Source organism: Sturnira hondurensis, unplaced genomic scaffold (assembly GCF_014824575.4).
Source record: "Sturnira hondurensis isolate 20B ecotype Veracruz unplaced genomic scaffold, ASM1482457v3 Scaffold0009733, whole genome shotgun sequence".
NCBI classification, from domain to species: Eukaryota; Metazoa; Chordata; class Mammalia; order Chiroptera; family Phyllostomidae; genus Sturnira; species Sturnira hondurensis.
In genome coordinates, this window is record NW_028082364.1 from 2912554 (window position 1) to 2934132 (window position 21579).

The 21579-nt window shown below is 55.3% G+C and overlaps 1 protein-coding gene across 2 annotated transcripts in view; it reads left to right on the forward strand.

Annotated features, from left to right (window-relative positions):
• The window catches only part of ERGIC1 (endoplasmic reticulum-golgi intermediate compartment 1), a 78918-nt gene that overhangs the window by 19541 nt on the left and 37798 nt on the right, over window positions 1-21579 (forward strand). For both annotated transcript variants that reach the window (XM_037057778.1, XM_037057777.1), the window contains exon 2: window positions 17896-17957. In XM_037057778.1, coding sequence (XP_036913673.1) covers window positions 17896-17957 — 62 coding nt within the window. The remainder of the gene's footprint in view (window positions 1-17895; window positions 17958-21579) is intronic.

Below are 21579 nucleotides of genomic sequence, written 5' to 3' on the forward strand. Positions count from 1 at the left end.
TGGTTGCTACAATGTACCGAGGTGCATTTCTTAGCTTGAAGAATTTTTCTGTGGTTTTGTGAGATGTGAGGATTGGGGGAAGCTGGGTGAAGGGTGTGTGGGACTTTCTGTCCCACAAATAGCACCGGTGAGCGTGTTATCTGCCCTCCTGTCTGGGTCCCACCATCGTGACCTGCGAGACTCAGATGCTGGTGGGATAAAAAGCTGAAAAGGATGATGGAAGAGGAGGGGGCAGGGAAGAGGAAGTTGTGAGTGGAGGAGACCCGGCGACAAGAGCGCATTTTCATAAAAGGGCCTGGCGGTGCCAACAGGAGGAGACGCCTTGCAGGTGTAGAATCCTGTTTCCAGGAAGGATTTTTAGCTGCTGGTTGGCTGGCTGGCCTTGACCTTGCTCTTCTTTAGGGGGATCTGGTCTCCTCTCCTGAGCTCGGCCACCTGGGAGTGTGGTCTTTGGTGACACCCGCTGACCTCAGGCTGTGGGAAACCGTGGCAGGATCCTCCAGCCCAGAGTCCTTAGCAGCATTTACTGGATTTCAGCCCCTCCTGGGCCAGTTTTACCCTTTTGGCTGTACTTCCTTCTGTCTGTCAATCTATCTCTCTGTTTGTTGTTCAAGTACAGTTGTCTCCATTCCCCGCGCCCCCCCCCCCCCCCCGTACTTCTGCCCATATTATGATACACTTTATATTTTATTTAAATGGGCCCGCTTTTAAAGACTTGAATGGATGAGTTTAAAAATGGTAAACATGTTACCTCACCCTGAGAAATGGAAAACCAGTGTCCCTCGCCAGGAATCCAAGGTCTCCGGGGACTTCAGAGCAGTGAGAAGCCGGGTCTAGCCCCTGGCCATGGCCAATAGAAGGCTCTGAGCCTGAAGCCAGCTCGTCTCTTTATTAAAGAGTGAGATGATGAGGCGATGAGAGACCTACTAGTCCCAACTGTGGCTTCTCCCCCACCCTGGGCTCATTCACGAGAATTGCAGAAATGGAATAGGCGGGACTCCCTCACCGGCGGGCGGGCTGTTTGCCGTCCTGTTTGGGTTCCACCTAAATCATGGTGTACAGGCCACGGCAAAGCACCCCCAGAGCCACCGGTCCTTCCTGAGGGACAGGAGATACCGGGCCTGGGCCCCGATGACCATACCGTCAGCCCCATCCTCCCCCAGTCCCCCCTGGCCCAGCCCGCCTCTTCCTCCCAGCCCCAGGAGTTCAGATCTGCCTGTTGTATACTTTCCCTGTCTTTGCTCAACTACAGAGCGTTTTGGCCCTTAAGAGAAAACTCAAATATCTGAATTTCTTGGAAATATTAGAAATATTTTCAAAGTGTGTACTGTTCCTACTAAATTCCAAGAACTGGGCTTTGTCATGTTGAGCTGGGGCGGGGGGTTCTATGAGACACAACAGGTGGCACAGAGAATAATCCACGTCCAGCCACAGTTTTAAGAAACACACTGGCCCTGGCCAGTGTGGCTCACTGGATTGAGTGTGAGCTGTGAACCGAAGGGTCGCCAGTTCGATTCCCAGTCAGGGCACAGGCCAGGTCCCCAGTGGGGGCCACATGAGAAGCAACCACACATTGATGTTTCTCTCTCTCTCTCTCTCCCTCCCTTCCCCTCTCTGTAAAAGTAAATGAATAAAATCTTAAAAACAAACCGCAAGCCCCCCATATTCTCCTTCTCCTTCCCCGTTTCCCTCTTTGATGACCCCTGGTGTAGCTACTCTGGTGAGTGTGGTGCTGATTCCTCCGGTGCACGTCGGCACAGTTTCACTGCCTGTATATGAATTCTTAACAGATCCTTAATCGGCATGCCTGTGCATGTGTGAGGGTGCATGTGTGTACACATACCTTTTGTGTGTGTGCATTGCTGAGCCCCGACTTAAGAAAATTTTAAAAAATGTTTCAAGTCTCTCTGGCATTCAGACCCTCAGCTCTGTGCTGTTGAGGTCAGGAGCGTTGGAAGGGAGCCCAAAAGGAAAGGCCAGTTGGAGGGAGGCGGGAGGAGAGCTGAGTGGGTAGGAGGCCCGGGGTGGGTGGGGGTGTTTGGAGGAGGTACACCCAGATTTCATGAAGCAGCTGTAACTTGGGGTCCCTGAGACCCTTGCCTTCATCTTGGGCTTGTGAGGAGCTCAGTGTGCCCCTCATTCTGACCTAAGGTCCTGGGTTCCCCTGGGGCCACCTCTGCCGAGCCAGCCCTCAGAGGGCCTTGAGGGGGGAACTTGCTTGCGGTCCTCTGGGCCGAGCACAGTCCTAAACCTCGTCAGAGCAGCCCAACCTTGTGGGCACTCTTTGACAGACTGGGAAACTGAGGCACCAGGCAGTGACATCAATCCCTCATGGCCGCAGCTGGCAAGTGGCAGGTTGGGACTCACACCCAGAAAGGCCAGCGCCAGGCCCACTGTGACCCGACACTGCCCAGCCTCAACTGTAACAGAGGCAGGAGGCCCAGGCCTTTGCTCCCTGCTGCCCATCTCTTACTAGAACCACACGTTGGTAGCAGTTCCAGGTCCAGGCAGGCAGGCAGGGACTGCCTTCGTTTGGGTTACGTTTTATCTCCAGGGCCCGCCCAGCACTTAGAGCAGAGCAGATGCAGAATGAATGAGTGAATGAATGAATGAATGAATGGGTGGGCGGGCTGCTGGCGGTGCAGAGCAGTGAAGGCTGTCTGTGAGGAGGCCCCCTGGGGGTGTCTCTAAAACCCTAGGCCTGACTCGGAGAATGGAGAAGCCGAAAGTCAAGGGTTTGAGTCCCAGCTTTGTTGTTCCCTGTCCCCAGTAACAGCTGGGGCAACCTTCACCTTCATCCTCCAGAGAGTGGGGAACCTGAGTCTCCCTCCCTCCCAGGGTTCCCAGTATTCCCTTGGCGGGCTGTGACACCTCACAGGCCTTTCTGGGTACAAGTGGGGCCTCCCTGGTGGGTGGGCCTCCCCAGTGGGGGGGGGCCCAAGACCAAGGTCATTTTTCTGGAGTGTGCAGAGGTCACTGGCAGGCCTGGCGGTTCCACCACACTCGCCGTGGGCACATGCAAGCCGACTGACTAATGCTGCCCCTTTACTTTCCCCGTGTCCCTGCTCCTCACCTTGGAGGCCACAGACAGTGCTGACTGGCCTTGGCCACTGCCTCGGCTGCTGTCACTTGACACCAAGAAGACAGCTAGCTGGGCCTTGGCCAGCTGTACAGTGCCACAGCCCCCGGTCGCTCAGTTCTGGCCGACCTCTACCATGTCGTGGCTGGGCAGGGTGGCACTTGCCTGTCCCCATACTCACTCTGCTTTGAAGCCACCCCTCCTGGCTGGTAGCAGCAGGCTGTCACCCATACCCTCACGTACATACATCCACTGTCCCTACATTCTGCCCTCAGCAGGGCTGGGCATGGGACCTCCCCCACACAGCCTGGATCTAACCTCCTATGACCGCTTGCTTCCGGGGTGCCCGGGGGGCCTTTCTATGTTCCAGTTAGTGATCAAGTTGGTTTCTCAAAATCGTGCTGGGAGGGAGATGTGAGCCCCCCCCCCCATTTTACAGATGAGTAAACTGAGGCTCAGAGAGGGCTAAGCGCTTGCCTAAGCATGGTCAGGATTCAAACCCCAGCCTGTGTGAGCCCAGAGCTGGGATGTCTCCACTTCTCCCCGTACTGCATTGTAGAACGAAGGCAAAAGCAAGCTCGTCCCTGGAATGACAGCTGCCATACCTAGTGATAGACAGTTGCTGCAGCCCGCACCTGCCACACGCCTGCTGCGTACTGCGGGCTGCAATCGGTGCCTTCCGAGCGCTTCCTCATATAATTCCCACTCCCCTCGGGTAGTCGGTCTTCTTTTTTTTTTAAAGAATTTTATTTATTTATTTTTAGAGAGAGGGCAAGAGAGGGAGAGAAACATCAATTGGTTGCCTCTTGCACACCCCCACTTGGGGACCTGGCCTGCACCCCGGGCATGTGCCCTGACCAGGTATTGAACTGGCGACCTTTCAGTTTTCGGGATGATGCCCAAACGACTGAGCCACACCAGTCAGTCGGGGTTAGTCAGTCTTTTTATCCCCATTTGACAATTGAAAAACACTGGAAGTTGGGAGAAAAATCTGCCCAAAGGCATGCGGTGTGTGCATGAGGAGGTCGAGCCCTGCAAATCCACACCTTGGGGGTTGAAACCAGGTGCGCAGGGTCCATCCAGACCCTGGACTGTTACTCAGTGCTACAGAGAAATGAGCTGCCAAGCCCTGAACAGACATGGAAGAAACTTAAGTGCATATTGCTGAATGAAAGGAGCCCATCTGATAAGGCTGCACAGGACATGATTTCTGGTGTACGGCGTTCTGGAAGAGCCAGGACCATGGCTCAGTGAAAGCTGTGGCTGGGGGAGAGGGCCGGGCAGATGACTGGGCAGAGCACGGAGACTATTTAGGGCAGTGAAACCGCTCTGTGTGATTCTATAACGGTGGGTACATGTCATCATGCCTCTGTCCAAACCCACAGAATGGGCAACACCAAGAGCGAACACTAATGTTGGCTGTGGACTCTGGGTGATAATGATGTCAGGCTTGGTTCGTCCACTGTAACCAAAGCCCCACCCTGGGGGTAGGGGACGGATGTGTGGAAAATCTGTACCTTCCACTTCATTTTGCTGTAAACCTAAAACTGCCCCAAACAATGGCCTGTTTTTAAAAAAGCAAACCGGTACACAGTGTACTTGGTGTTTGAGCCAGCCACAGCCTGACCCCCTGACCCTCTTCCCACACCCCCAGCGGTGGAGTCAGGGGGTGGGAGGGGGAAGGGGGCGTGGCTCTGCACATGATGGGGGCTTCCCTGGCTGGGTGATCTGCAGGCTGTTCTTTTCCAGTTCTTCCAGACCCACTGTCAGGTGTCGTTTGAAACGCAGTCTGGGGGTGTATTCTCTTGCGGGGGGAGCCAGAGAGAGGCAGTGGCTGCAGCCAGGTGACCAGGGAGGCCAACGGGATGGCAGGCACACCGGCGGGAGGGGGGCCCTGCCAGGGGGTGGACCGATCCTCCCACTTGGGGAGAAGGAAGGAGGAGGTGAGGGCGGCGATAACCACATTCTTTGGCCCCCATTTCCCGGGACAGCGTGTGCTCAGGCCAACCTCGCCCCTGCCAGGCCATTGCAAAATTCAAGCTCAGTTAAATCAATGTCCTTTGGAAAAGTACATTTTGCTCAGGAGCCAAGAAAAACTGAAGACTCGGCAGCCAGCACACTGAAGTCGAGAGCCAGGCATGAGTCACCAAGGGGGAGGGAGGAGGGCCGGGCAGGCCAAGGCCCTCTCGCAGGCCCAGGCTCCCTCTGGTGCCAGGCCCCTCGGCCAGCTCCAGGCCCTCCCCTGGGGCTGTGTGCGTGCTGTGGGCAGCACCCTCAGATGGCTTCCTCGGGGCTCAGACCCCTGCTCACTCTTTAGAAAACCTTCTGTTCCAAAGGAGCTGTGGGTAGCATGAATCGCTGGAAAAAGCAAGATTTCTTACTGACGTGCATCATTGATGTAGAGATGACTTTTCTCGAAGATCAGTCTTTGGTAGACAATAAGGCCAGAAGCCCCCAAATTTAGGGGCTCCTGAGTGTCATGGGAAGAGCTCAGGATGGGGCTTACAAGATACTTTACACTCTTGATGTTAGGAAATTTTGTGTAGCTTCCTGGACCTCCATTTTCCTGCCTTAAAAATGGGCCTGGATTGAATCAGCCTTGAGAGTGTCCTGGAAGCATGTCACTGGCATCCCTGTTCCCACGCCCTGGGCAGACATTGCTAATCCAGGTTGAGTCCATTGTCAGCCTTAACAGACCAAATCTGAGCCACAGTTCTTTTAAAGATTTTATTTATTTACTCTTAGGGGGGTGGGAGAAAGAAAGAGAGGGAGAGAAACATCAGTGCATGAGAACTGGGGTCCTGGCCCACAACCCAGGCATGTGCCCGGACTGGGAATCGAACCTGCGACCTTTCAGCCCTCAGGCTGGCGCTCAGTCCACTGAGTCACACCAGCCAGCACAGAAGTGTTTTCTCTGATGTGCACCTAGAGCAGTGCTTGGTCCACAGGTGACACTCGATAATGACAGAAAGAGTGGACGGGCTGGTGAAGGAGAGGCAGAGGACACGACGCCTGCAAAGGCCCAGCACTGGGACCGAAGGGGCCTTTGGAACAGGGCGTTGGAGGGGCCCTGGAGTAGGTGGAGTGGATAATGCCCAGACCAGGGGGCTGGCCCAACCCAGGTCTCCCAAAGACCCTGACTATCTCGGCTTTTTCTTTACAGCCTGTTTGTATAGAGCAACTCAAAAATACTGAGATGTGCCCCCGTGAAAACGGCTACCAGCTCCCCTCTCACCCAGGCCCACGAGGAGAACACTCCCCCCCGCCCCTTTTGCATGGGCTTGTCTGAAAAAATCTCACTGTTTAATTTGTGGGCCAGACCTCACTTCCTAAAGCACACGGCTAGACGCAGCACAGCACACTCACTTCCTGTGTGAACCCCAGAGGGCGCACGTGGCTGCCTTGCCACGTGCTGCTGGAGTGACCTTGAGCTCCGGGAGCCATGCCCCTGAGCGGAAGGTGTCACTCTGCCCCAGACACCCTTCCGCCCTTTCCTCCAGCCTCGTTTCTGCCTGTCTTTCTGGGCTCAGGGCCTCCGCCTCCGAGTCACCATTTCTACACAGTCTTCTCTTCTAGCCTGCGTTTCCTTTTCTGTGGAAATGCAGGTGAACCCTGTTTTGGTACCTGGGATGACCTTGAAGAGGCAGCCTGAGTGAAGAAGCTGGCTCAGTAAATACTCTCCTTCCCTTCTGAGCTCTCCAGCTCTTTCTATGCTAGACGTTCCTTGCCCTGCAACCCTCTTCAGACCTAACCTGACGTCCAGGCTCTCACCTCCACTGGCCAAGCCAGAACTTGGCCTTGACCTTTCAGAGCAGCTGGGGATGTTGTGCAAAAGGTGGGTCTCACAGCACAGAGTAAACTTGAACTTGATGGGCAAGTGCTGGTGGAGGTCAAAGGGCACTTGTGCGTTCCCCGCCCTGGAAGGTGACACCTCCCCCAGGAAACGTGGCCTAGCTGCCTTCCTCCCTCGTATGTAGAAGTGTGTGAGTCATTCCAGAACTCTCCTCATATACTTGAAAACGCCGGCACCAGCAGCTCCTTCCGTTCAAATCCGTCGAAGGCCGTGCCCTGGCGGGGAGCCGTGGGCGTCAAAATCCAATCCCCGGAATAGCTCCTGCCGCTCAGCGTTTAAATGTCGTCTATATTTTTATCCGATGATGGGTCACTTCTGAACCCCGCCTCCCTGCCCCCATCTTCTGCCCCTCTAAGAATACATTTCCATTTATAGCATCTGCACTCGGGATGTTGTTGTGCCCTGGTGTGGGGCCGGCGGGCGGCCATGGCCTGTTTCCAGCGATTTGGAAACACTCCGGGGCCCTTGCTGTCCCCCGGCCCCACAGGCTCTCCCTGTGGCCTTGACAGCAGGATGCCTGACTCCCTGCCAGACTCGGGCGGCCCCAGCAGACAGCGTGCCTTTCTGATTTCTGGGACAGCCTGAGCTCATGACACTGTTGGAGGTGGGGAGGCCATCGGAGGCAAGGGGACCCCCATCCAGCTGTGCTCTGCAGGGAGTCAGGGTGGCACCGTGCTGCAGTGTGGGACTCCTCCCCCTTCCATTGCTGCCCAGGCCAGACATGGGCACAGAAGGGCAGCCATGAGCACAGCCAGCCAGTAGCCTGGGGCTGGCGTGGATCTCTGGGGAGGCTGCAGAGGGTCTGTGGCGGGGGCGGGGGGGGGGGCGCAACCTCCTGGTGAAGTCGGCCAGGGTTCCAGTCCTGATCCTGCCTCTTGCTGGCTGTGTGAGGTCAGGCAAACGGCTCCACCTCTCTGAGTCTGGGTTTCCGCCTTTGGTGCGGGTGCCTCATGGGTGGCTGGGAGGATTCAGTGGGATAGGTCAGGTGTGTAAGGAGTGCTTGGGCTGTGGGGTAGGAGCCCAGGAGATGCCAGCCCCCCTTTCTGTCCCTCTGTTAACACACGTGGGTGCAAGTTGAAAGTTGGGGGACATCGGTTTGCAGTTGGAAATAAATCCACAGCTCATACCGTCGCGGTTCTGGCGGGGGCGTCTTCTCAGTTGTGTTTTTACGCAACGCAGTTCCTGCCTTCCTGCCCCACTCGGATGTAGTTCATTCCACGGTGGGGCCCTGGGATTGAGGAATTCGCCACGTGTGTACACCCATGAAACCATCATCACAACCAAGGCAGCGAGCACATGCTTCACCTCCCAGACCTTCCTGGGGCCCCTCCCTCCCTCCGTCTCCAGGCCACCGGTGGTCTGCTGTCACTGTAGATCAGTCTGTACTTCCCGGAGAAACCCACATGGACGGACTCACCCCATCGGGACCCTAGTTTGTCTCTCATCCAACACGACTCTTTTGAGGCCATTGTCTGGCTGTGCCACGGTTTGTCTGTCCATTTGCCTGTTGGTAGACACTTGTTTCCAGTTTCGTGGCTATTACATATTAAGCTTCCATGAATTTTCATACCCATGTGTTTGTTTGGGAATGGACTCTCATTTCTCCCCGGGGGAATGCCTAGGACTGGACTGGCGGGATCGTGTGATAGGTGCGTGTGTAACTTTTGAACGAAAGTTGCACTGGGCGCAACTTCCCCGCCCACCAGCAGAGTCTGAGAGTTCCGGTCGCTTTACATGCTCACCACCCCTCGGTGTGATGCATCTTTATGAATTTTAGCCACTCTCCTAGGCAGAGAGGAGGAGCTCTCTGTGGCTTTTACGTTTCCCCAGCGATTTTGACGTTAGCATCATTTCATGGGGAAATGTCTATTCAGATCGTTTGCGCGGTTTTTAATGGGTCATTTGTTTTCTTATTGTTGAGTTGTGAGCGTTCTTTATACTGCATATAAATTCTTTATCAGACGTGTGGCTCACGTATATTTTTTCAGTCTGTGGCTTGCCTCTTCATTCTTTTAATAGCACCTTTTGAAGAGCAGAAGTTTTTCATTTTGATGACGGCTTACTTATCAATTTTTTAAATGGATCCTGCTTTTAGTGTCTTATCAAAAAAAGGGGGGGGTTTGCCTAACCTAAGATCACAAAGATTTTCTTCTGGAAGATTTATAGCAAGCCTTGAAGTCAAACCCAACTTTGTTCTTTTTAAGAATTGTTTTGGCTCTTCGAAGCCCTCTGCGTGGCCATGCGAATCTTAGCATCAGCTTGTCACTTTCTACAAACCCGCTTGCTGGGATTTTGTTTTGGAATAGAGTTGAATCTGCAGGTCAGTTTGGGCAGGAATGCCGTTGTGACGATGTTGAGTCTCGTGATTCATGAACACTGAGTATTTCTCCATGTATTTCGGTCTTTTAAAATTTCCCTCGTCCGTGGTTAGAACTTTCCAGATTTGGGACTCCTACTTCTTTTGTCAAATTTATCCCTAAATATTGAATAGGTTTCATGTGTCTCTAAGGATCACAGAAGCAACCATTTGCGTTACGTTTTGGTTATACCTTCTATCGTTTCTTTCTGAAGATACTAGCCAGGATGTCAATTTATTTTTATCCACACCCCCCCCCCCAACTACCCACACGCACATAAAATTGAACAGAACGCCGTGTTCTGCAGTTTCCTTGTTTCTCTTTCTGGATAGAGACCTTCCTCGTTCCCCTCGATAGCTGTGTCACCCATCACCTTCCGCTTTATGGGTGGTCTGTGACCTGTGGACCGGTCCCCTGGGGTGGAGGTTTGGGTGGTCTCTAGTCATTGGCCGTTCCAGCTGGTGCTATGGTGAGTAGCCCTGTGCATATGGCATTTGGTGTCTTCACCCAGAATTTACTGAATGCCATCAATGGGCCAGCCCTGCACGCCCCACAGGAGTCTGAGGACCAAACCTGACCTGTCCCAGCCCAGACGAAGGGGAAGACCCTGCAGCCAGCTCTGGGCTGTGCTGGGGAGGTGGGCGAAGCTGCCTAGGAAGCGGCCTTCTAGAAAGTCCGCGTCGGGTTTATTCCTCCTCCTCTTTGGCAAGAGGTGGTGGCTTTCGTGGGAAGGAGGGCAGGGGAGAGGGTATGCTGAAGGGGCAGAGGTCACAGGTGGAGGTGATTGGAGCTGGGAGGCCACCCTGCAGAGGGAAATCCCCACCTGGGCCCCGAGATGTGGGGAGAGAACCCTCAGTGATGGGCTGGAGGGAGAACACGGTGCATGTATGTTGTCTGTTGGCGGTGTGTGCACAGCGGGTCACCACCCAAAGCTGTACGTGCAGGAGGGCGTCCCCCTGGCCTAGGCAGGCCAGTGCGCAGTGGGTAGACATGAACGCTCTGGGCCCAGCCTGCGGGAGCTGGTGGCATCTTGGGCAGGCAAAGGAGGCACATACCACATGTAAGCCTAGCTGGGGCCGCTGTCATTGTTACTAATGTTACTCCCTCCCAGCTCTGGATGGACAGCCTTCTTTCCCCTTCCTTGTAACAGAGGGAGGAGCCGTGTGCGCTCCTGTTAGCTGTTTGAATGTCAAGGACAGGATGGGGGAGGGGAGTGAGGGTAACGCTAGGGCTCCTCAGGACTGGTGCCTGCAGGGCCCAGCTCTGGTGGGCTCTCCAGCAGGCCCACAGGCGTGCACACACGCCCGTGCCCCAGTGGTTCTCCGGAAGGTGGAGGAAGTGAGCAAGTGAACAAACAAGCACCCTGTTCACCGAACGCCCTGGCACTTGGCTCCGAGGCTTTGACAGGCTGGGCTGACCAGGCCAAAGCGCCAACGAAAACCCTTGCTGGCTATTTTTGGGGCGNTCTGTTGGCGGTGTGTGCACAGTGGGTCACCACCCAAAGCTGTACGTGCAGGAGGGCGTCCCCCTGGCCTAGGCAGGCCAGTGCGCAGTGGGTAGACATGAACGCTCTGGGCCCAGCCTGCGGGAGCTGGTGGCATCTTGGGCAGGCAAAGGAGGCACATACCACATGTAAGCCTAGCTGGGGCCGCTGTCATTGTTACTAATGTTACTCCCTCCCAGCTCTGGATGGACAGCCTTCTTTCCCCTTCCTTGTAACAGAGGGAGGAGCCGTGTGCGCTCCTGTTAGCTGTTTGAATGTCAAGGACAGGATGGGGGAGGGGAGTGAGGGTAACGCTAGGGCTCCTCAGGACTGGTGCCCGCAGGGCCCAGCTCTGGTGGGCTCTCCAGCAGGCCCACAGGCGTGCACACACGCCCGTGCCCCAGTGGTTCTCCGGAAGGTGGAGGAAGTGAGCAAGTGAACAAACAAGCACCCTGTTCACTGAACGCCCTGGCACTTGGCTCCGAGGCTTTGACAGGCTGGGCTGACCAGGCCAAAGCGCCAACGAAAACCCTCGCTGGCTATTTTTGGGGCGAATGACCCACCGCTTCCAATGACTTGCTCCTAAATGGCGTCTGATTTCATGAAACCTTGGAAACAGTGACATCACAGGCGCTCGCCCGGGCGCCGCCCACCGCAGAGAGATCCGAGAACCGTCGTCCACTGGAGCCGGGAGAAGTGTGGTCCCCAGCAGCAAAAGTTAAAATAGCCAAGCTGAGGCATTCTGCTATGAAAAGACATTACAGACGGGCCCCATTAGTCAGACATTTCCAGTGGCAGTTCCCTTCTGCCTGTTTATTTTCGGTGAGGTTACGCCACCTTCCTCGCCCTGAGGGCTAGCTGGGGTCCCCACGGCGAAGTTAAGCGAATGCTCATTGACTTCTGGTGCTGATGTATGTTTCACCTCAGGAACGCGTTGTGTCCTAAAGAATAGCGAGGTTAGAGGCCCGGGTTCGGCACCTTTTTGATTAAACGGAGTGATGCCTGTATTTCCTGTCTCATTAGAGTAGGTCACAAACCCAGGTCGATTTTCTTTGCTCTCTGCTGGGGCCTTTGTCCAGTTTTTTCCAAGCTCTGCCTTCTCGGGCACAGAGCAGAAAGGGAGAGGAAGAGAGTGCTGAGTCCAGATTCTTGGTTTCCGTGGGGGGCGGTCGAGCCTGGAGCCCCGACTTCTCCCAGTGGGAGCGGATGCCTCGGTGAGAACGCAGGCTCTGTGGAAAACGAGCTTCCCGCGTGGCAAGTTCTGTTCTGTGTGCAGCAGAGTTTCCCTGCTTCCGTGCTATGGACTCTTGGGGCCCATAATCTTTTGTTGTGGGGTCTGTGCATCTGAGGACGTTTATTAGCACCCCTGGCCTCTACCTACCAGGTACCAGCAGCACCCCCAGGGTGCCAGCCAGAAACATCCCCAGACATTGCTAGATGCCCCCAATGGGACAAAATCGCCCCTGCCTGAGTACCACTGGCAATGAGTTTTCAAGAGCATGAGAGAGAACAAGGATTTTTCCAGCTTTTTACCGGCTTGTTTTTTTCTTAAGCACTCCGAGGTGAGTTGCGCCTTGACCTGGGCCGGTCACTCCTCCTCTCGGGGCTTCCGCTCTGTCCTCTGCAGAATGAGTGGGCACCGTGATCTCCGAGTGCCTTCCAGACCGGGCAGTGTGGAGCGCTGAAAGCAGGAGGCCCCGCGGGGTCTCCGTGTTCGGATTCTGGGCCAGCAGCCAATGCAGCTCTTGCCCGCCTTGCCCCAGACCCTGGTCCCATTCTCCTGGCATCTGTACCAGTCCTCTCTAGGTCCAGCTGAGTGTTCTCCGGCTTTAATTTAAACCCACGTTGCCTTTTTTTTTTTAAGTGAATTTTGAAACAGTCACAAAAGTAGAAGAGCCCCGGGGACTGGTCCTCCAGCTTCCCCACCTCCCATTTCACCCTCACCCCCCCCCCCACGCGCCTCACCTCTGTGCAGGTTTGCTCATGGACTCATTCATTCGCTTCGGTTCCCCAAGGGCCTCCTGGAGTGGGCATGGTTGGGCTGGGCAGCAGAGAGACCAGGTCCTGCCCTTGAAAAACTCAGGGTCTGGCGGGAGGTCCAAGGACGGGCATTTTTTATTTGACAGCCATCAAAACTCAAAAGGCCATCGTTTAGCTTTCTCTCTTCGAGGCCAAGCCATGCCAGTTTTTTAGCCTTTCTTCCCAAGACGTATTTTCCATCCAAGTGGCCGTGGTTTGTCCCCGCCTTGTTGGGGACAGCAGCAAGAACGCCAGTTAGGGCTGGATTCCGATCCTCGCCACGGCACTTGGTAGGGGCGCGAGCTTAGCCGAATCACCCGGGCTCTCTGAGCCTCCTGTCCAAAATGGGTTCGCAATACCTGCCTCGTGGGTTGGCCACGAAAACGGGACGAGCACGTGCTGGTTGGGGCCTAGCGTGGGCCTGGCATAGGCGCACTCAGTAAGCATCCCTCCCCCCTCCCCCCTTCTGCTTGTCCTTTCTCCCTCGTTCTTGTGACAGTGAGTAGTCACCGCTCATCTCCTCACCGCATCCCCGCAGCCAGGGGCTGACTGATGGGAGCCCAGGAGGACGGCTCACTTCCTGGTCTGTCACATGCCTGGGTTCTCACCATCTTCCCCGTGGCCCATTTTCTCATTGACATTCACTGCTGACTCACCCAGCTTGTGGTCAGCTCTGAACCCGGGGTCTGTTTCAGCTCTCTCTTTACCCTGCGTGGTAAATTTTGTGGCGTGGGAATGGGATTATGGTTAGAGAATGTTCTGAGCAGGGACCTAAAGGCGTGAGGGCAGGGGCCGTGTCTGCCTTGACCACTTTCATTTTCCCGCCATCAAGGGCACTGCCAATAGGTGCTTAGTGAAAATCTGCTGGATGAGTGAACGTGTTGTGAACTGGTCCCTGTCTTCCAGGAGATTCCGTGTGCTCTGCGGCAGCATCTTCAGAACAATAAACAAAACCTTGAGACTTGAATTGACCAATAACTGAGCTCTAAACGGATTCCTGCACATTCAAGGTGGTGGAAGGACCACGGTCTACACACTTGGACTTGGGATTGAATCCCAGCTTTGCTAATCACAGACTCGATGCCTTGGAGCGAGTTGCTTACAGCTAAACTTTATCTTCTCCTCGGGCAAATGGGATATCGGCGTCTCCCAGGGTTATGGTGAACCTTAAATTCAAGGACGTGGGGGAAGCAGCCTAGCAAGGGCTGGCAGTGACCTTGGTTTTGCGACGTTCACTCTTTCCGGAGCATCTGCCTCCTTGGTTTGCCATTGCCTCCTGTAGTCTGGTCCAAGTCTAACCTCCTCTCTTAGACCCTTGTTCACCAGGCTTCCGCCCCTTCCCACCCCCAGCCAAGACCCACTCTCCTGAACACCAAGGAGACTCAACAAACATCAGTTAAGCCAGCCGTTCTCATTCAGATGCCTATAGGGACGGGCAGTAGCAAAGAGAGGAGGCCGGGTGGGATTTTTACATGATATCTCGCCCTGAAAATATTCTTTAAAACTTCCATTAAATTCAAACACGTTTAACTTTTCATTTTGATATGATGTTTAGACTTGCCAAAACATTGGCAGACGTAATACCAAAACCTCCCCTGTGCCCTTTGCCCAGTTCCCTGAAATGTTAGCATCTTATATAACTAGATGCCACGCTCAAGGCCCAGGAGACAACACTCTGTACGAACGAATCCACAGATCTATCGCAGACCCCGCCAGTGGTGGCGCTGCTGTCCTCTTGGTGATTCGGGACATCCCGCAGGACTTGGTTGGGGCGTCTCTTCCACCGCCTCCCTTCGGCCTCCCCGACCTGAGTCGTTTGGACAAGTGCTGGCTGGGCGTTTTGAAACACGACCCTCCGCGAGGATTTGCTGGCCGTTTTCCCGTGATTGTCCTGAGGGTGTGCATTTGGAGCCACAGCTGGGCAGGGGTGATGCGTGCCCTCCTCAGTCTGTCCCATCAGGAGGCGCATGACGCGTCTCCTCCCGGGGACGGTCTCTTGGTCACCCTGGTGTCTGCTCAGTTTCTCCCCTGTAAAGTCACACTTTTTCCTTTTGTAATTAGCAAGGATTTGGTGGGGAGGGTGCTTCGAAGGTATGGAAAGGCTCTGTTTCTCATCAGATGCCTGACTTTACTCATTTCTTCTTATCCGTATAGATTGTGGGCTTCCTGTGTTAGCCAGGGGGTTACGATCTCTTACCATGATTACTGAGTGGTGTTCACAGTGTCCTTTCCCTGGCCCGTGGGGGCCCCTCTGAGTGGCTTCTTGTCCTTTTGATAGGTCCCCATCCTGCTTTGAATGCTGTCTTGCTTTCTGACGTAAGATCATTATGCTCCAAGTTCATCTTGTACGTTCCCTGCCCAACCCTCAAGTTAGCCATTTCTCCAAAAAGCTGATTTCTTTGAGTAAAGAGTGATATTTAGAAGCCAAGATGTCGGTGCCAGACGGGTCTGTGATCTGTCTGTCACTGTCCCTGCATCCTCTCTATGGACCGAGCCGGGAAGTATGTGCACTATGGTGTGTATACACCCATGGGGATATTTCAGTGTTGTGTGTGTGTTGAAAACCATGAATTCACAGCGATTCTCCCATCTCCACGCTAGTTCCCCAGGGTTTATTCTGCTTTTCTCTCAGTCCCTCCCCATACAGTGAGGTACCTGGCCCTCATCACCCTCACTGTATTCACTTATTTAATCAGTGCCCCCCCCCCCCGCCCTGTACGTAACTGCTTCTCCATCCTCACCCTACCTGGTTCTGATACTCTGCGTCTGGCCACCCCTGCCTCGTCCCCCTGAGCAGCCTCTGACTTCCCGTAAAACTTCCAGTGTTGAAATGACGGCCCCTGTATTGTTTCAGCTGGGAGGCCCAGTTTTGGCCTGTGGGCCCTGGATGGTGACTGGTATTAACTGGACCAGGAAGTGGCCCGTTGGCCCCTCCCCCGCTCCCAGGGACAGCTCCCTCCATTCCCAGCCTGGTACCACGTGCAAGGGAGCGAAGCCTCCGTCACACCAGATCCACCCTTCTCTGGCCTCTGCTTTTGCTGTTCTTATTGTCTGGGCTGCTCTTTGCCTGCACCCACCTTCCTCCTATCCTCCTGCTCTGCTCAGATGCCACCTCTTACAAGAAGCTTCCCTGATTTCCCCAGGTGCCTCCAGCTGACCCCATGGTGGAACCTACTCCCCATCACTCCCTGCCCTAGCCTCACCTTCTCTTTCCATTTCCTTTGTCTCTGCTGCTAACCCACAGGCAGGCAGGGGTGATTTTATCTCCATGTCCTAGAGCCTAAAAGAGCGCCCAGCACGTAGTAGGTGCTTGTAAATGTTACTCAAACGGGCATCAATAAGAGTAACAGCAGTACCCAGGCAGTGCGTCCTGGGCACCAGGCTGGTTCATAGTGCTTCACGTGCTCCAGTTCTCCTGGCGCTCACTCACCCCTATCTTCGAGATACATATGACTGTCTCGAAGAGACAGTCAGTCCCACCATTATACAGACGGCCAGGAATGGCCGTCAGTCCCACCATTATAATGGCCTCAGTCCCACCATTATACAGACGGTGGGACTGAGGCCCAGGGAGGTTGCGTAAGCAACATGCGCCAGGTCACACAGTGACGGAGTGACCTTTGAACCCAGGCAGGCTGACTCTGCAGTATCTGCTTTTACCTCTCCTACACCTGTTGCGTGAAAGGGGTCAGCATTTTCAGGATAAGGGAGGTGACTAGGTTCGGGTGGCTGAGTCACATAGTTATACCCCTCCCACCTCCCCACCACTGTGTTCCCAGCCCAATTTCTGGTACCCTCCGAGGCCCAAGTACCTGGCTGAGGAGGTAGGAGAGAAAGTAGTACCTTTTTACTTGGCAGCCCATGGGAACTGCCTTGCCCCTGAGGTCTCAGGAAGCTAGCTCGGTTGTGATTAAAGTGAGCACATGGGAGTCAAGTATCAGGCCTTATGCAGGCCGTCCAGATCACTGCAGTGGGTTAGCGGGGTGCTAGCTGCTTCCTGGCCACTCAAGGGAACTACACGCCAGCCCGTCACCCAGCAGGCCCAGGGCAATGGTTCTTTACCAAGCCGGGCTCTAACCAGAGAGCCTGGGAACCTTGTGTGTGGACTTAGGGCCCCATTGGTAGAACTCTGCATGGGAGAGCTGGCTGCTTGGGGCCAAGGGCAGGGGTGGGAGCCAAGTGCACGAGGAGCTTTCCCTGCGAACACTCCATGTCGTCTGCCAGACGCTTGTCCCTTCCTCCTCAGTAGCCTGGCAGGTCTGGGAGTAGTAGCCCTGTTTTTTTATAGACAGGGAAACTGAGGCACAGAGAGGTGACATTATTCGCCTAAAGTCACACAGTGAGGAAGAAGACTGGCCAAGAGTTGAACCCATGGAGTCTCTCTGAGTCCCCAGCCCCAAGTCCTTCCGCCACACTCCATGACCTGTGCCCGCTCTGTTGGGACCCCTGTGAAAGATAGGCATCCGCTCTGCACCGGGAGCAGAGCCTACGTCACCCAGAGCCATAGCCATCATGACCCAATGCTGAGACAGTGGCCGCTGGCAGGGTTTTCGGTTAGCCTCATGCCTTGGAGTCGAGAAGGATCTATAAGAAGCAGGCTGCAGGGACCGGACAGTGAGGCAGGGAGGTGACGCCCTGGCACTCAGGAAAGATTGCGTTTCCCTGCTCCCTTCACCGTCGGAGAAGCCTCACACTCCCTCAGGGGCTCAGTGTGTTCCACAAACACCTGTTGAGGGCCCACTGTGCGCCAGGCCTGTGCTGGGGTCCGGGGATGTGGCAGCGGGGGACAGAACCTCACCAGGTCCCTGCCCTCAAGGGGGGCGACCTTCTGATGGGGAAAGACCAGCCAAGAAACAAGACCAGGTGGGGGTCCAGGGCCTCTCAGGTGCTGATAAGAGTCACGAGCCAGCGTGACAAGGGTAAGGGGAGTGTGGGTGTGGGGGACCCATCAGAGGGGGTGTCCCACAGGCCTTTTGGAGGAGTTGGCTCTGGGAAGAGGTGTGACTTGCTGAGCCACGTGGCTCACCGGCCGCCCCGTGTCCCCTGATGCCCAAGGCCAACCCTTCGTGGCCCCCTCACTCCTGTCCCCCTTTGTTCTCTGCAGGTTTGACATCTACAGGAAGGTGCCCAAGGACCTCACGCAGCCGACGTACACCGGGGCCATTAGTGAGTAGCCCCGTCTCGCCCTTGCCCCTCCCCACCCCCAGCCCTGTGCCCGCCTCCCCTGCAGAACTGCTGGGCCAGGGCTGAACAGAGAGACGGAAAGTGGGGAGAGATGGTGGGTGTCTCGCCAGGCCCGTGGTCCGTGGTCTACAGCCTCATCTCCCCTCTGCTCTTGCCATAACCTACAAGGCATCACGCAGTGCCTGCTTCTGGAGGGTGAACCAGACGTCACGCAGAGTGGCCGCCCTGGGGATGACTCGGGGGGGTCAGGGGCCTGATTCGGAAGGTCAGGAAGAGCCTGACTTTTCTCTCCAAACTTTTTAAACTGTTTGTACTTTGGGCATAAGCATGTTTCTAACCGTTTAAAAAACGAAAAACCTCACTCTGGTTTGGGGTTCGAAATACTTTTCAATGAAAGGACAGGACTCCTTGGAGAAATGGCCGGTTTCAGGGGCCTGGGCAGGAAAGGGACAAAACACGTCTGGGGCTGCTTGTGTGCCAGAGGGCACGGAAGGGCACGGAAGAGCCCGAAAGAGCCCAGAAGAGCCCAGAGGGGAGGAACACAGATAGGGTGTGTCGGGGGGACGTGGGAAGCTGCCTGGGCAACAGAGCCCAGAGGCCAAGGCCGGGGCAGTTTGAGCGTCAGAATAGATTTTGGTAGCATCAGCACGCCGCCCAGAGAATGAAGAGAAGGCCCATGAGTCCACACTGATGTAAATAAATGGGGAAGAAGGGCTGCATCTCCCTTACGGAAGAATTCCAGATAATGCAGACGAATGGGTCCCCACCCAGGAGTTAGCGCTTAGTTCTCTTCTTTTGGAGTGTAGGCTGGCCTCCGTGACTCGATTTTTAAGAGATGAGACAGGAAAGGAACACAGTCCCGTGACTGTGGACACGCCTGGAACAGCACCTTCACTGAGGGATGAAGGTGAGCACCAGCCAGTGAGAGGCCACGAGGATGATGTCACAGCCCCCTGCTGGGACGCGACGGGGTGGGCACCGGACCCCCGAGATCTTCCCCCAGAACCAACAGCCAGTCGGTCTAATCATGAGGACACGTCAGGCAGCTCCAGAGAGGGGGACGTCCTACAGGACCCTCATGAGGACCGCTCAGGGGGGCTGGGTCCTGAGACCCAAGGGGAGACTGAGGAACTGGCACAGATTCGAAACCAAGGCCACGCGGAGGCTGAGTGTGCCCTGTGAGGCCCTGGACCTGTTCCCAGCACAAGCAGAGGTCACCGGTGGGGAAACTGGTGACCTAAGCCTGTCGCTTATGTAGTAATAGTACTGGACCATGTCATTGTTTCCCTGTGACAAAAACCTGCCAGATGTTAACAGAAGGGGAAGCTGAGAGCAGGGTGTGTGGGAACTTTCTGTACCATCTTTGTATCCAGTGTGACTCCACATGAAAAAGTTTACTTGGGGAAAATCAAAATAAACAAAAGTACTGTGCAAGCAGGAGCGAGTGGTTGGACCTTGTTTTTCAGAGGAGAGATGGGCTCAGCCTGGTGGGTCACAGTTTGCAAAAGATAGAGTCAGACCGGGATGCGGTGGGCCTCTCCAGTGTGTGGTGTGGAGGGGGACCTTCTTACGGACTGTCCCCTGAGGTCAGGCACGTGGGTTGGAGTCCGCTGTGGCCTCCCAGGGCAGGCTGTCATCAGGTGTAGGGATGGCCTCAGGGACCCCCCATCCTGGCTGGCCCTGCCCAGCTCTCCCTCCCTCCAGCTCGGCTCACTGTAGCCATGGCTGCCTTCTGGAGTCCTGAGTCTCCCTATCTCTGGGAACCAGGGCAGGCTCTGGGGTCTGGCAGGACTGGGTTCCTGCTCCCATTCAGCAGCTGGGCAACCTTGGGCTAGTTGCTTGCCCTCTCTGGGTATCAGTTCCCTGATCTGGGCATTAAAGGACATCACACCTGTCAAGTGCGGGGCACGTGCCTGGCTGACACTTCTCTGCTTAGCACCGTCCTCCTGGAGCCCACGGCCCAAGGGGGTCTGTGACCGCAGGAGGTGTGACGCTTGGTGCCTCGGTCCCCATGGAATGGATATTCGGGGGACGTGGGGGGAAAGGGGCTCGTTTGTCTACCTGTTCAACTGTTTTATGAACCCGCACCCAAAACTTCACACCAGGCCTGTCCCCTTTCTGCTCCAGCTGACAGCTCCAACCCGTTTTCCGTCTGCGGTCTCACCCGAGTCGGCGTGTTTAGCTCTCAGGTGTGCATCCTTCTAGAATTTTTTAAACATATCATCAGGCTTGGATATACGTGTATCGCTGTTCCCAGGACAGACGCACGCAGGCTGTGTTCACCATCTTCCCAGCCTTTCTTTCAGCTGATTGGTCCTGGACGCCTTCACACCAGCACACAATTGGCCACGACACGCTTCTTTCCAGCTGAGTCCTGTCACGTTATCTGGGTGACCCGCTGTTTATGTAAGCAGCCTGTGGAGGGTGGACATTGCTGATTCCATTTTTTTAAGTGTTTTTTTAAAGATTTTATTTATTTATTTTAGAGAGGGGAGAAGAGGGAGAAAGGGAGAGAAACATCGGTGTGTGGTTGCCTCTTGTATGCCCTGTACTGGGGACCTGGCCCACCACCCAGGCATGTACCCTGACTGGGAATCGAACCAGCGACTCCTTGATTCGAAGGCTGACAGTCGACTGAGCCACACCAGCTAGGGCTGAATTCATTGTATTGTTATCGCACACATCCTTGTCCATATCTCTTTGTAGGGTTATTTCTATAAGGTGACTCTCCTGGACAGGGGGAGGTCCCTGGGTCACAGGGCCTGCATGCTGTAACATTAGCAGGCACCCTGCACAGCCCTCTGAGACACTGCGTGTTCTGCGGTCCCAGTCACAGCGTGCCTGGCAGCCAACTTCCTTACACAGGAGGGAAGGCGTGAGGCCTGGGAAGCCAGCCCTGTGCTGCCATTTAGCAAACCAATATTTATTAACCAGGTCCTTGAGTCCAGGCCCCGTGGCAAGACTGGGGCCACAGTGATGAATGGGCTTCAGTCTTTGTCCTGGAGGAGCACGCGCCGCGGCGGACACAGAAGCATCTCCGTGCCCCGTGATAAGCGTTGTTAATATCTGAAGAAGCCGGCGAGGGCCCTGGAGACACAGGTCGGGTTTGGATTCGGCCTCCTCCCCTGAAGCGGCCCTGTGGCCTTGGACAAATTCACTGACTCCCGGAGCCTTGGGTCTTAGACCCCTCGCCCCTTTGCTGACTGCACTGGGTTTGCCTACTTGCCCGCATCGTCCCAGGGCCTGAGTCAGGCTCGGAGGAAGTCTGGGGTCAGAGAGCCTCAGCCTCTTACCCGAACGTGGATAGAAAAACCCTCGTCAATCTTCAGTTATCCGAAGGCCTTTTTGGCTGAGATACCTCCCATCTGGCCTTCGCGTTTTTCATCCACTTATTCAGCGATTTTTTTTTTACGTCTCCTCTGAGCAGGGTACCACGCCGGACCCTGAGGCCACGGCGGTGCTGCGACAGTCTGTGTCCTCCCAGTCTGGGGACAGGGTAAGGGGGGCAGACATGGAGCTGGAGTGGTCAGGGCTGTTGGACACGTGGGTTCCAGCCACGCAGGCCTGGGGCTCATGGCATCCACTGGGTGGGTTGGCCATGCTC